Source organism: Erinaceus europaeus, chromosome 6, assembly GCF_950295315.1.
Source record: "Erinaceus europaeus chromosome 6, mEriEur2.1, whole genome shotgun sequence".
NCBI lineage: Eukaryota > Metazoa > Chordata > Mammalia > Eulipotyphla > Erinaceidae > Erinaceus > Erinaceus europaeus.
The window spans coordinates 14,974,348-14,989,252 of NC_080167.1; the positions used below are offsets into that span (position 1 = coordinate 14,974,348).

Below are 14,905 nucleotides of genomic sequence, written 5' to 3' on the forward strand. Positions count from 1 at the left end.
CTCCACACCACCATTAGCCAGAGATGAGCAGTGCTCTGGTAAAAAAAAAAACAAAAAAAAACCCTGATTATCTTTAAAGGCTTCCCAATGACAAATTTGCATAAGGTCACATTGGCCTCAATTGGTCTCTCCAAAATCACAGGTCAGGATAGCACAAATAGGTACAAATAGACAGCAAAAACAGATACAAAACCCTGACTTTTTCCCAATGAACCAGAGGTATATAAAAGCAATGCCACTCTTCCTAATTTTTGTTTTGTTTCATAAAGTTATTTCACATAGAAACTTACTATCTTTTTTAAATTTCTTTATTGGGGAATTAATATTTTACATTCAACAGTAAATACAATAGTTTGTACATGCATAACATTCCCCAGTTTCCCATATAACAGTACAACCCCCACTAGGTCCTCTGTCATCCTTCTTGGACCTGTATTCTCCCCACCCACCCACCCCCACCCCACCCCAGAGTCTTTTACTTTGGTGTGATAGGCCAATTCCATTTCAGGTTCTACTTGTGTTTTCTTTTCTGATCTTGTTTTTCAACTTCTGCCTGAGAGTGAGATCATCCCATATTCATCCTTCTGTTTCTGACTTATTTCACTTAACACGAATTTTTCAAGGTCCATCCAAGATCGGCTGAAAACGGTGAAGTCACCATTTTTTATAACTCAGTAGTATTCCATTGTGTATATATACCACAACTTGCTCAGCCACTCATCTGTTGTTGGACACCTGGGTAAAACTTATTATCTTAACATGTTTTTTAAAAAAAATTGTATTATCTTTATTTACTGGAGACAGAAATAAAGAGGGGTGGTCTGGGAGATGGCTCAGTGGATAAAACACTGAATTCTCACGCATGAGGTCCTAAGTTCAAGCCCCAGCAGCACATGTACCAGGGTGCTATCTGATTCTTTCTCTCTTCCTATCTTTCTCATTAATAAACAAAGTCTTTTAAAAAAATAAATAAATAAATAAATAAAGAGGGAAGGGGGAGATAGAGAGGGAGAGGGACAGAAATACCTGCAGACCTGCTTCACGACTTGCAAAGCTTTTCCCCTGCAGGTGGGGTCCGGGGGCTTGAACCTGGGTCCTTGTGCATTGAAACGTGAGCTCAACCAGGGGAGCTACCACCCAGCCCCTACATGTTTTTTTTTTTAAGTGAATAAAAATATTACCTAAGCCCCTCAATTTTAACTTCAAATACAGTCACATTGCAACCCAGATAGTGGCAAAAATGGTTGGAGCATTGTACTTAAGATTAATAAGAGGATAAGTTCCAGAGTTTAATATCTGGCATTGCATGTGTCAATAATGCTTTGGTGTTCTTTCCCATGTTAACAAATAAATAATTAAAAAAAAAACAGTTACATTAATAAAGAAGTCATATAAAATAAAGATTCTTTGGGGTCTGATAATTTTTTAAGTCTATTATAGAAGGGTCCTGAGGGGTGGGGGAAAAAACAGTTACATTAATAAAGAAGTCATATAAAATAAAGGTTCTTTGGGGTCTGATAATTTTTTAAAAGTCTATTATAGAAGGGTCCTGAGGGGTGGGGGCACAGCATAATGGTTATGCAAAGAGATTTCCATGCCTGAGGCTCTCAAGTCCCAGGTTCAACCCCCAACACCACCATAAGCCAGAGCTGAGAAGTGCTCTGGTAAAAAAAAAAAAAAAAAAGTCCTGAGATGAAAGTCTAAGAACAACAAGTTCCAGACCTGTTAAGTATTTGGTCTTAAATTCAATCTCTGGGGTCCAGGAAGTGGCCTACCTGGTTAAGTGCTCACATTAAAGTGAACGAGGACCCAGGCTCGATCCCCTGACCCCTACTTGCAAGGGGGAAAGCTTCACAAGTGATGAAACAGGGTTGCAGGTGTCTTTCTGTCTCTTTCTCGCTCTCTTTCCCTCCCCTCTCAATTTCTGTCTCTATCCAATAAAATATATATATATATGAAATTCAATCTCTGGCATCTCATGTGCCAGAGTGATGCTTTATTTTCCTGCTATGTTAATAAACAAACTGTAAAGAAAAAGGGGAGGAGGAGGAGAACCATTACCACCACAACCACCACATTAAACTGTAAACCACTCAAGGACAGGGTCAGCAGATGGTTACTCTCTCCAAACACCTAACATGCCTCCCAGCACTTCACACTCTATTAACGGCCCAAATGAAACAAAACTTGTTACACTGAACAAAAAGAGTTTTAAATTAAAAGGAGTCAGTAGTGTAAAAGAGGGATATTCACTCCACTGAAAGTCTATATAGCTTGGCACAAGCATTTGAATTCAAATAAATGGGGCACTGAAGATAAAGAGGTTATCATAGTTCTACAAATAATAAGCATCTGCTGATGCCTGAAGTCAGCAATCAGGGAACAGCAAGGTGGAGGAAAGCTGTTCCCTCCAAAGGGTATAGGAAGATGAAGACAGAACATAATGAAATCTCAGGAAAATGAAAAGACATGTGCAAGTGATAGAACAAGTGTGCAAGCAATGAGAACAATAGACGATTTCTGAAGGGTTTACAAGACAAGAGAATTTGGGTTATTCAGGGATAAGAAGGACAAAAGGGTCCTCCAAATGGAAAGACTGAGATCAGTATGAACAAAGAAGCAAGAAAGAGTTGGATATAATTGGAGCAGGAGGCAGGCGTGGCCACCTGGAACTGTCAGGTGGGGAACACCCAGGCTAAAAGGCCAGTGATGGGTGAAGCAGGGACAGAGGAGGACACAGAAGTAAAGCTGCAGCAGAGATGGAGAGCAGGGTACCCAGGTCCGGGCTGGCAAAGAGATGGCACTGTACAGGTCAAGCGCATGACAAAAGCCTTACCAAGATGAAGCAAAGAAGCTGATTCTAGAAAGAGGGAGACTTTAGCACATCAGGAGAGAAGGGTATGTAAAGGGAACAGAGACAGACAAGCATAAGTTAGAGGTGAGGAAAATGCGGCTGGATTGGCCCAAAAAACGCAGAAAGGCTCAAAGAGTAAAAGGGCCCAGAAAGTTCTGCTAAGCCCGCATTTGCTATCAGTTCCATAAGCCAAGTCAGGTTGGAGAGGAAGCAGCACAAAAGTGAAGTTGTCTTCAACTGACTTCACTGTTTCAGGTACCAAGCCAGAGATCAGAGCTGCAAAGGTGACAGCAGATAGGTTTCCTGTAACTGGGCCAGGACACCAGCATGGAAAAAGAGAACACTAAAGTGGCAGAGAAAGCAATGGGTCACTGCCAACATGTCAAGTTTTTGATGTCACTCTTCTTAAAACCAACAGTCCCAGGAGTCGGGTGGTAGTGCAGCTGGCTAAGTGCACGTAGCGCAAAGCACAAAGACCAGTGTAAGGATCCTGGTTCAAGCCCCCAGCTCCCCACCTGCAGGGGAGTCGCTTCACAAGTGGTAAAGCAGGTCTGCAGGTGTCTATCTTTCTCTCCCCCTCTGTCTTCCCTCTCTCCATTTCTCTCTGTCCTATCCAACTACAACGACATCAATAACAACAATAATAATAACTACAACAATAAAATAGCAAGGGCAACAAAAGGGAAAATAAATATAAAAAAAAAAAAAAAACACCAACAGTCCCTATAGATGACCTTCCTTAAATTCTGACAGACATGAAAGGCCACCTGGACCATCGCTTCAGGACAATGCCCACATACACATGCACACAGGCAAGAATCTGTATTTAACTTCACAGAAACTTTCAAATTCCCTGAAATCCATTCAAATAACCTGGGGTACAAGTAGTAATTAAAATCACATGCTGTGAAACTTAAAAGACCTCTATGAGCAAGAGAAACTCATACTATGTACAAGATGACAGAGTACTATAGTGCAGGGGCCTGAACCAGGAACCCGAGCCATGGAAACCTGATACTCTACCAGTTGTGCAGTTTCCCTACCTGCTGTACTTCTTTTTACTGTGATTAAAAATACAACACAAAATTTACCTGAGTACAGTTCATTCATGCTACATAAATACTCATTGTTGTACAAACTTCATCTCTAGAACTTTTTTTCTTTTTTTTTTTTTTATAGTTCTGATATTTTATTAAGTTTTTATATTGATCATGCCATGAATTCATAGGGAATGGGTTACAGCAGTTCTGGTTCCTTTCCATTGGTTCTCACAAAGTGTGCTTCTCTGGGTGGAGCAGGCTGGCGCTTCAGTTGAACCCAAGTCCCCTTCTCTTTGGCTTCCTTTTTTTCCTAATCATTTTCCTTCACACGTTTCAAGAAGCTGTCTCTGCTCTTAGAGTGCTTAATATGCTCAATACGAACATTAATTCTCTTGGCAAGAATCTTGCCCTTTACTTGTCTGTTTACAACAATGCCAACAGCATGCTGGGTAACATTGTAGACTCTTCCAGTTTTGCCATGGTAACATTTGTGGGGCATTCCTTTTTGAACAGTGCCCATTCCCTTTATATCTACAATATCACCTTTCTTATAGATCCTCATATATGTGGCCAAAGGAACAACTCCATGTTTTCTAAAAGGCCTAGAGAACATATAGTGTGTTCCTCTCCTTTTTCCCTTTGTGTTAGTCATTTTGGCGATTTACTGGAAGATGGCTGCTCCTCTAGAACTTTTTTCATCTTGCCTAACTGAAACTCTGGGTCCTTTGAACAAGAATGCCTCACCCCCACCCAATACCCAGCACTCTGTCTTCTCTCTCCTTTCTGTCCCCTGAGAAATGCATAGTAAATTAAATATTAAGAAAGAGAGGAAGGAAGGAAGGAAGGGAGGGAGGGAGGGAAGGAAGGAAGGGGAAGTGGAAGGGGAAGAAAGGAAGGGGAAGGGGAAGAAAGGAAGGCAGGCTCAGCTGAAGCCAGGCTCACCCAGGACCTGGAAACCTGTCTCACCCCCTGAGCCTGCTTCCCCACAGGGTCTGGGAGGAGGACCCATGGGGAGGGGTAGTAGGTGTCCACAGAAGGAGATACAGCGCAGATCACAGGACCACCAGGCTGCTAGAGCCTGCTGTGGTCTACCGCCCTGTCCTGGGGGCAAGGCCAGAGGGAAGGTAGTCCACAGGGCCTGGACAGGTTTCCCAGTGGTCCAGCTCCTGGGCACCATCAATCAGTAACCGTCACTGCTGGGTGGTCTTGAGGAGGGCACTGACCCTCATGAACTGGATCATAAATGTGAGCAATGGGGTCACAGATAGGACAAGATTCCCTGACATCATTAATGGCAGAGGCTTCAAAGTCCTCTGTCATTTGGGAAAGGAAAGAGTCTATCAGACTACAAAAAAAAAGGAGCCCATCCTAAGTCTTAAAATGTGGAATCTGAAAATGGCGTTAGTGCTGGTCTCTATTCCTGGGATAGAGCACCTATGGGGGTTTCTGCAGCTAGAACGTTCTTTCAAGCAGAGAGGGTTGAGATGTGTGTGTGGGGAGGGGGGCAGAAAGCCTGAGGAGGCAGGTCAGGGGGCAGTACTCACCGCGATGCACTGCCTCATGATGCAGCTCTGCTTCATGCGCCCAGGACCCCCGAACTTCTTCATGTCCTTGCAGAAGTGGCACTCTCCGCACTCGGTCCGCAGGCAGGCCTCGCACTTGCGGCATCGCGTCCGGCGCCGGCGAGCTCCCGCTGTCGTCCTGTTGGCGGCCAACTTCACTGCAGAGGTCGGACCCAGCTTCCCCTTGGGCCGGCCCACTGCCCGGTTCTACAAGAGGACAGACAGGACAGGTGAGATAGACAGCTGCAAGGCTGGCTGGGCCCCAGCACAGGATTATGGGCTGAAGCATGTCCCACAATAAAAGACGATATATTTAGGGGCTGGGTGGGTGGGGTCACCTGAACACACATTACAGTGTATGAGGACCCAGGTTCAAGCTCTGGTCCTCCACCTACAGCCAGGAAGCTGAATGAGTGATAAAACAGTGCTCTGCAGGTGCTCTTCTCCCTCCCCCACCCCTCAGCCCTTTCCCTCAATTTCTGTCCCCAAAATAAGCACACACATTTCTTTAGATGATATATTCACCCCAAGAAGTTATTTAGAAACAGGTTCTTTGGGGGCCCAGCGGTAGCACAGTGGGTTAAGCGCACATGACACTAAGCACAAGGACTGGTGCAAGAATCCTGGTTCAAGCCCCTGGTTCCCCACTTGCAGGGGGTTGCTTCGCGAGTGGTGAGGCAGGTTTGCAGGTGTCTTTCTCTCCCCCTCTCAAACAACAACAATAACAACAATAACAACAACTGCAACAAAAGAGAAAAAAATAGCCTCCAGGAACAGTGCAGGCACTGAGTCCCAGTGGTAACTTTGGAAGCAAAGAAAAAAAAAAAAAAAACAGGGTCTTTACTAAGGCCCTCAAATTATAGTAAGGTCATGCAGATAGTCCCTAGACTATCAAGAATGGTGTCCTGATGACTGTTCTTTTAGTGAATTTCGAGTTGTCATGGAAAGCTGCTAAAGAACTGCTGTTACTCCTTGGCCATATTCTGGGTCTATGCTTTGGTGTCCTTTGAAAGGGGGAGATCTGGACACTGGCAGGACTGCAGGACTGCCATGGGACTGGAGTAACACATATGCCTGGCAAGAAACACCAAGGGAGCCAGCAAACACCAGAAGCTAGAGAGGCAGCAGGGTTCTCCCCAGCCGGCTGGCCTCCAGCACTGAGAGGTTTCTCTTGTTCTGAGCCTCTCCCTGCTCCCCGGAAAGCTCCAAGCAGCGAACAGTCACCCCCCCACCCCCTCACCCCCCGCTCCTGATGGCAGCAAACTCTTAATGTCAGTCAGACCCTTCTCTGGTACCCACACCTCACGTCAGGCCCTACTGTTAGGTACACCTTCCCAGAAGACACACAAGGACACACAGTCCTCGCCCCTGTTCCCTCTGCCAAGACACCAAATGCCCTGTACATTCCACATGGCTAGGGCCTCCCTGTCCCATAGCCCTACTTCAAATACTGCAGCTACCCTTACCAACCTGCACTGGGTTCTGGTCACTTCATGGGGCCCTATCATTCTGTCTGTTCCCATGTGTTCCCTCTGACAGCGGACACAAAAGGACAATGATAAAGGGTGTCTCTCAACATGATGGTCTGACACAAAAGACGAGCTCAGTGAACCAAGAGAATGAGAGAGACAGCCGCCCTAAGGCAGGCTGACTCCTGAAGCTTTCACCAAATGCTTCTTACCCGTGTTGGACGGTCCTGTCCCAGGTCCTTCTATACTGGCCACCAGTCACCAGGGGACACAGTTTGATAACCTTTCTGAGTAGCATGACTTTCCTGAAAAATGGCTCTGCCCTCATCAGTGAACACAACGCCCACCCAGAACTATCTGATCTAACTGGCATCTAGCACTTGAAGACCCTTCTTAGATGATTAAAGCACATCAGTCTAGTTTCCCCCCCTTTTTTTTTTTGCCTCCAGGGTTACTGCTGGGGCTCAGTGCTTGAACCATGAATCCACTGCTCCTGGAGGCCATATTTTTACCCCTTTTGTTGCCCTTGTTGTAGCCTTGTTCTGGTCATTATTGTTGATGTTGTTCATTGTTGGACAGGACAGAGAAATGGAGAGAGGAGGGGAAACAGAGAGGGGGAGAGAAAGATAGACACCTGCAGACCTGCTTCACTGCCTGTGAAGCAACTCCCCTGCAGGTGGGGAGCTGGGGCTCGAACCGGGATCTTTATGTCGGTTCTTGCACTTTGCGCCACGTGCGCTTGACCTGCTGCGCTACCACCCGACCCCCTAGTTCCACCTTTTAAATTTTGACTGCTTATCAAATTTGGCTCCCTAAGCAAAACCCCATCCTTCAGTTAACTCCAGGGCCCAGAAGAGCAGCCACAATTTGTCACTACAATGCAGATCACCCTCATCCCAGTAGCCTCAACACCTACCCCACAGGGGCTGCCTAGACCCCACCATGCAGGAAGAATGTAGTCCTCTTTTCTCATCATCAGCTCTCCTCTGCTGCCTGCAGAGAGCTGAGGATCTCTGTTCTTTTCTTTTCTTTTCTTTTCTTTTCTTTTCTTTTCTTTTCTTTTGCTTCCAGGTTTATCACTGGGGCTCAGTGCCAGCACTACAAACCCACTGTTCCTGGAGGCCAATTTTTCCTTTTTTTTTCTTTTTTTAAATTGGCTAGGACAGAGAATTTGAGAGAAGGGGAAGAAGGGGTTGGGTCACTACCCAGCACATCTGCTTGAGTACAACTGTTACAATGCACAAGAACACAGGTTTGGTTTGAGCCCCCATCTCCACTTGCAGGGGAAAGCTTTGCAAGTGGTGAAGCAGTGCTGCAGGTGTCTCTGTCTCTCTCACTCTCCATTTCCTCGTTTCCTCTCGATTTCTCACTTTCTCCAACAAATAATGATAATTTAAAAAAAATTTAGAAGGGGGGAGGAAGGGAGGAAGGGGAGACTGAGAGGGCACAAGAAAGATAAGACACCTGCAGGCCTGCTTCACCACTTATGAAGTGACCCCCCTGCAGGTGGGGAGTGGGCTTGATACTATGAAGCACTTAATCTGGTGTGCTACCGCCTGCTCCCAGGATCTCTTTACCTTCCCACCTCTGCATGTATACCTTGTGCTGGCACCTAAGTAGATCCTTCCCTCACATTTACTCTCCTACTAGCTGGGAGCATTCCAAAAGACTGCAGTGTCTCTGCCACTGGGTGCCCACTTCAGGAAGGTCCACCCAGCTAGTGGTCCTGTCACCAGAGCCCCACATCAAGGCAGATGCCTCAGGGAAAAAGGTTGTCCCAGTGCAACTGAGCAGGAAGGGTTTCACAGTTCCTGACACAAGTCCACACACACACACACACACACACACACACACACACACACACACACCCCTCCCTAGTGGCACAAATGAAGAATTACACAGGAAAACATCTAAAGCAGGGTCAATCAACACACACATCTCCCTGTCCACTCAGGTCAGGTCTTGCTGCCATTGCTAAAGCAACAAAAGATAGTTTGAGAGTGGCACACAAGGGATCACAAACCTGAGAAAAAAAGCATCTCAGCAAAGATGGGCAAAAAGTGCCAAGCAGGGGTGTCAAGGATGACAGCAAGGTAGGGAAAATTCTAGAATACTACCTAGATTCCCCACTATTAGCACTATAGAGATGTTTGCTGCTTTTCTGATATGGAAAGTGGAGCAGGAGGTTAAACAACTAGCCATAGCCATGGAGCCAGTAGAGAATGGACGTAAGTCGCGAGTGCCTCACTGAGCACTGTAAATGCGGCAGATGTGTGGAGGAAGTAGCACCAAGAAGCCTCGGACGCCACTGGAAATGACCACTCTGCTTTGAAGGGAGTCACAGAGCCTAGGTATGAAGTGGACCAACAGGACATGCAGAGAAGCCATGTATGGGTAAAGAGGTGCAATGAGGACGGGTAGACAGCATAATGGTTATACAAACAGACTCTTGTGCCTGAGGCTCAGAAGTCCCAAGTTCAGGGAGTTGGGCGGTAGTGCTGTGGGTTAAGCGCACGTGGCGCAAAGCGCAAGGACCAGCATAAGAATGCTGGTTTGAGCCCCCCGGCTCTCCACCTGCAGGGGAGTCACTTCACAAACAGTGAAGCAGGTCTGCAGGTGCCTTATCTTTCTCTCCCTCTCTGTCTTCCCCTCCTCTCTCCATTTCTCTCTGTCCTATCCAACAACAACGACATCAATAACAATAATAACTACAATAATAAAACAAGGGCAATAAAAGGGATTAAATATTAAAAAAAGAAGTCCCAGGTTCAATCCTTTGTACCACCATAAGTCTGGAAAATAAATAAAATTTAAAATGCGGGGTGGTGGTGCAGATGAAGAGGTGGAAAGGGCTCTCTCCCTCTCTTCATAGGCCACAGGGACTTTCTGACTTTACTCTTCGGGAGAGCCAGAGTCCTGTTACCATCATCACTCAAACCTCTGAAGAGGCAGGCACTAAGTTGGGTGACTTGGAGAGCTTCAAGTCATATTCAGAGATAGCAGTACATTGTCTAGTCTCCAAGGACAAAGCCACTTAAAAAATAAAATAAGTAAACAAAATCAGGCATAAATAGTTGCTGAGTGTCTCTGCTCTGCTGGCCAGGAAGACAGTGCCTCTTGGAGTAGAAAAGAGTCCACCAATCCAGCCAGTCACCAAGTCTACCTGCGATTATAAAAGAAACCCACCTTTCCAAAGCATCTCTCATCTCAACCAGTGGGGGGAAAATTCTGCTTCCATCTCCGTGACATCCGAGACATCCTGGCAATGACAGGCAATGCCTTGAAAAGAGGTATAAGGAGCTGCCTTTCACAGACACCTCGAGTCAGGCCCTTTGTCAAATCAGGTTGGAAAAGCTGCCGCTGCCACAACCTCACAAAGCAGCAGGAGGAAGCGAGCACCAGCTGACCTGAGAGGAGCAAACTGAGCAACACCTGAAACTCGAAATCCTAATAAAGACCAGTGAGGAAACCAACAGGGAAGAAAGACACAGGAGGGGGCCGGGTAGGCAGTGGTGTACCCAGTTGAGCGCATACATAATCATGTGTAAGGACTGGGGTTCAAGTCCCCCCCCCCCCGTGCCCATTTACAGGAAGAAAGCTTTACAAGCAGTAAAGGAATGCTGCAGGTGTCTCTTTCTCCCTCTCTATCCAACCCCATCAATTTGTCTTCATCCAATAAAATAAAAAAAAAAAGTCATGAGAGGGTCTCTGTTTCAGGAAGGTGAACAAACAAGTCAGTTCTCTCATTCTGATAAGAATCTTCTGTCCTAGTCTTTTATGGGATGCTAAATACTCACAAACCAACACTGAAGTCCACTCCATCCTTCCCTTTGCCTCTGTTTAAGTAACCCAGTATCTCTTTGTTAATTTTACCACAAACACAAAATCACAAAAAAAATGACAGCACTACTTTCACTTATAAACTAGTTTCCTGGGCACCCAAGTCACTAGTTTATCACCACATGACCTGTATCCTTGCCTCTAACTGATTAAGATAATCCAAGAGTAAGAGAGCAACACAAATTACAGTATCCCAATGTCTTTTTTCTCTTCACTAATAATTCAGAAGCATTTTCATTAAGAGAATACTACTGAGACCAGAGAAGGTGTTCAGTTACAGAGCATATGTCATGCATGTGTGAGGCCCCAGGTTCAACTCTCAGTACTACAAAAAATAAAGAAAAACAAAGAGGATACATTAGGGTAGTGCTTTGACTCATTCCATAATTATCTGTTGAGTGTTTCCTACCCATCAGATCCTATTTTACAAAATATCTATGGCAATCTCTTCAATGCTTATCTCTAAACTATTGGGATCCTGGGAGGTAGCTAGTGGATAAAGTCTTCAACTCACAAGCATGACATCCTGAGTTTGATCCTTGGCATCCCATGTGCCAGGGTGATGTTCTGATTCTCTCACTCTCACTCCCTCTTCATAAATATTCTTTAATATATTTATTTTGGGTAGAGACAAAGAAATTGAGAGGGAAAGGGGAGACAGAGTGGATGAAAGAAAACATCTGGAGGGGCTGGTGGTGACGCACTGGGTTGAGCACACATAGTACACATAGGGACCAGCACAAGGATCTGTTCGAGCCCTCGGCTCCCCACCTTTGGGGGGTCGCTTCACAAGCTGTGAAGCAGGTCTGCAGATGTGTCTATCTTTTCTCTCTCCCTCTCTATTTTTCCCTCCTCTCTCAATTTCTCTCTGTCCTAACAATAACAAATGGAAAAAACAGACCCCAAGAACAGTGGATTCATAGTGCAGGCACTGAGCCCCAACAATAACCCTGGAGGCAAAAAAAGAAAGAAAAACACCTGAGGGACTGAGTGGTAGCACAGTGGTTAAGCGCACAATGGCGGGAAGCACAAGGACCAGCATAAGGATCCCGGTTCAAGTCCCAGGCTTCTCACCTGCAAAGGGGTTGCTTCACAAGCAGTGAAGCAGGTCTGCAGGTGTCTATCTTTCTCTACCTGTCTTCCCCTCCTCTCTCCATTTCTCTCTGTCCTATCCAGCAATAGCAACAATTAATAATAACAACGATAAACAGCAAGGGCAACAGGAGCAATGGATTTATAGTGCAGGCACCGAGCCCCAGCGATAACCCTGGAGGAAAAAAATAAAAATAAAAAAAACTGCAGCAGCCCCCACACCTATGGACATCTAATCTTTGACAAAGGGGCTCAGACTAGTAAACGGAGAAACCAGAGTCTCTTCAACAAATGGTGTTGGAAACAATGGGTTGAAACATGCAGAAGAATGAAACTGAACCACTATATTTCACCAAATACAAAAGTAAATTCCAAGTGGATCAAGGACTTGGATGTTAGACCACAAACTATCAGATACTTAGAAGAAAATATTGGCAGAACTCTTTTCCGCATAAATTTTAAAGACATCTTCAATGAAACGAATCCAATTACAAAGAAGACTAAGGCAAGTATAAACCTATGGGCCTACATCAAATTAAAAAGCTTCTTCACAGCAAAAGAAACCACTACCCAAACCAAGAGATCCCTCACAGGAAGGCAGTAGCTCAGTCTATTAGAATACCAGCCTGCATGCCTGAGATCTCTGGCACCACCTTAAGCCACAGCTGACAGTGCTCTGGCACTCTTCTTATCCTCACACAGCTCTGTCTCCTATTTTTTAAAAATTACCATCAGGTTTATTGCTGGGACTTGGAGGACTCTACAACGAATCCACCACAGAAGTGAGGGACCTCCCCCCCCCAATTTGATAGGATAGGGAGATACTGAGATGGGAGGGGAAACAGAATCCTGCAGACTTGCTTCACCACTTGTGATGTCCTTGGTTCACTGTCCACTGGTGGGGACTAGGAGCTTGAACCCAGGTTCTTTCACATTGTAATGTGTGCACTACTGCACAGCTTTCATTACAAATAAAAAGACCTATGAGGTATGAATTCTTTCTTTTTCTTTTTTTTTTGCCTCCAGGGTTATTGCTGGAGCTCAGTGCCTGCACCTTGAATCCACTGTTCCTGGAGGCCATTTTCCCCCCTTTGTTGCCCTTGTTGTGGCTATTATTGTTATTGTTGATGTTGTTCGTTGTTGGATAGGACAGAGAGAAATGGAGAGGAGAGGAAGACTGAGAGGGGGAGAGAGAGACAGATACCTGCAGACCTGCTTCACCACCTGTGAAGCGACTCCCCCGCAAGTGGGGAGCCGGGGGCTCCAACCGGGATCCTTATGCTAGTCCTTGTGCTTTGCGCCATATGCGCCTAACCCGCTGTGCTATTGACCGACCCCCGAAGTATGAATTCTTATCTCAACTTGAGATGAGGGAACTGAGGCATATCACATTAAGTAATCAGTTCAGTGTCATACTGCCAATGGATGAGAAGTCCAGAAAGGAACCCAGGTAAGGATGCTAAAACTGTGACCCACCAAGTACTGAACCAAAAAAAGTCTTATCTCACAAGGATGGGATCAAGGACAAGTGTCACAGACACATGAGGTGGTGACTAAGGTGGTAGGTGGTAGGGGTGGAGTAGGGAGTTGTTGGGGGTTCTTGGCAGAAGGATAAGATAAATGAAATTAGACAATATATTCTTGGAACTGCAAGTAATTTGATTGAGTTGCTAGAAATAAGTCCCTGAGGTGGTAGAGCTGAGTCCTGTGTCCCTTATCTGAGAGATGTCACCCCTGTTAAGGACCTTACGTGTTAAGAGTAACACACCTGCATTCTGACAACAGCATGGGGAATGGCTGCTTTGGGGAGTGGGTGGGATAAAAGGCAGGGAGAGGAGCTGATTCCACACTGGTCCAGGCTGAAGATTCCGAAGGCAGGAGAGGAAGCCACAGAGGGAGGATGATTCAGGGGTGTGAGGAAGAAGACCTGGAGGCAGGGTCTGTAAACAGCAGGGGTCCTGAAGACTCTCTGGTTTCTGACTTGAACAAAGTAGGGGCTTAAGAGTGAGAGAGAGAAAACAATGATCCTGCTGTGGACACGTGGAATCCAGGAGACCAATAGGGCATCTAAGGACAGTGGGAGAAGTTATGTGGGACTGGTGACAAGACACACAATTGGGAATCAACTTGGCATAATGCTAAATCAGTTTAGCTCACAAGGCTGTCCAGGGAGAATGGCACAGTGAAGAGAGAATTTAAGCACAGTACCTTCAAGACTATGAACATTCCAGAGTCAAGTGAGAAAGAGCAACTTGCTAAGAATGCCCAGAAAGACACGAAAAGCAGTGGGTGTCTGTCTATGAGGTAAGAGTTTCAGTGAGGGTTTACATTATCAAGAAAGAGCATTGGGGGGAGATAGTAAAAGTAATTATATCCTTTTGCAATTATGACAGTTGTTTCCAACCAAACTAGCCCTAGCAGGAAGAAATACACAGCCCCAGAGCCCCCACCCCCAAGAAAAACAGCTTGCAATTCCTGTAAGATCGACTGCAAAGCAAGATTTATCTCAACATATATCCATTCCTACATCTTCAAGCATGGTGACTACTCAGGGAAAGCTGCATTTAGTAGTGGTGCGGGCCCTTAACACATACATACACATCTGTAGACTCCAGGGAGGACTTGCTTTGTTTATATACTGAGGGGAACGAACAAGCGGATAAAAACAGAAGCGCTACCAGGAGCCCAGGGGAAGCAAGGACCTCTGGAGAATCTGAGGAAAGTGAAGAGCATTTTCCCCAGAAAACAATGCATACTGGTACAAAGTCACAAAGGTTTTTGCATGTGATTTCAGCAAAGTTCAGCAACTTCTGCCTTAAAACCTTAGAATTTAAGAAACTATAATGGGTCACACAATGGTCATGGGAACATAAACTATATATGTGGCTTATGGTGGTGCTGGGAATTGAACCTGGGGCTTTAGAACCTCGGGCATTAGTCTTTGCATAATCATTGTACTATCTCCCCTAACCCTAAGAGATTTTCTTCTAGGTAAATTTCTAATTACTAATTTTTTTTTTTTTTGCCTCCGCTTGGTGCCTGCACTAC

General features: G+C 45.5%; 1 protein-coding gene and 1 pseudogene across 13 annotated transcripts in view; both read right to left on the bottom strand.

Annotated features, from left to right (window-relative positions):
* Positions 1-14,905, bottom strand: part of KDM2B (lysine demethylase 2B) — a 151,851-nt gene that overhangs the window by 17,820 nt on the left and 119,126 nt on the right. For all 12 annotated transcript variants that reach the window (XM_060193140.1, XM_060193139.1, XM_060193135.1 and 9 more), the window contains one exon: positions 5,439-5,663. In XM_060193140.1, the coding sequence (XP_060049123.1) occupies positions 5,439-5,663 (225 nt within the window). The remainder of the gene's footprint in view (positions 1-5,438; positions 5,664-14,905) is intronic.
* On the bottom strand, positions 4,019-4,574 carry LOC107522126 (large ribosomal subunit protein eL21-like; annotated as a pseudogene). Its single transcript, XR_001601376.2, has one exon. The product of XR_001601376.2 is annotated as a large ribosomal subunit protein eL21-like (transcript).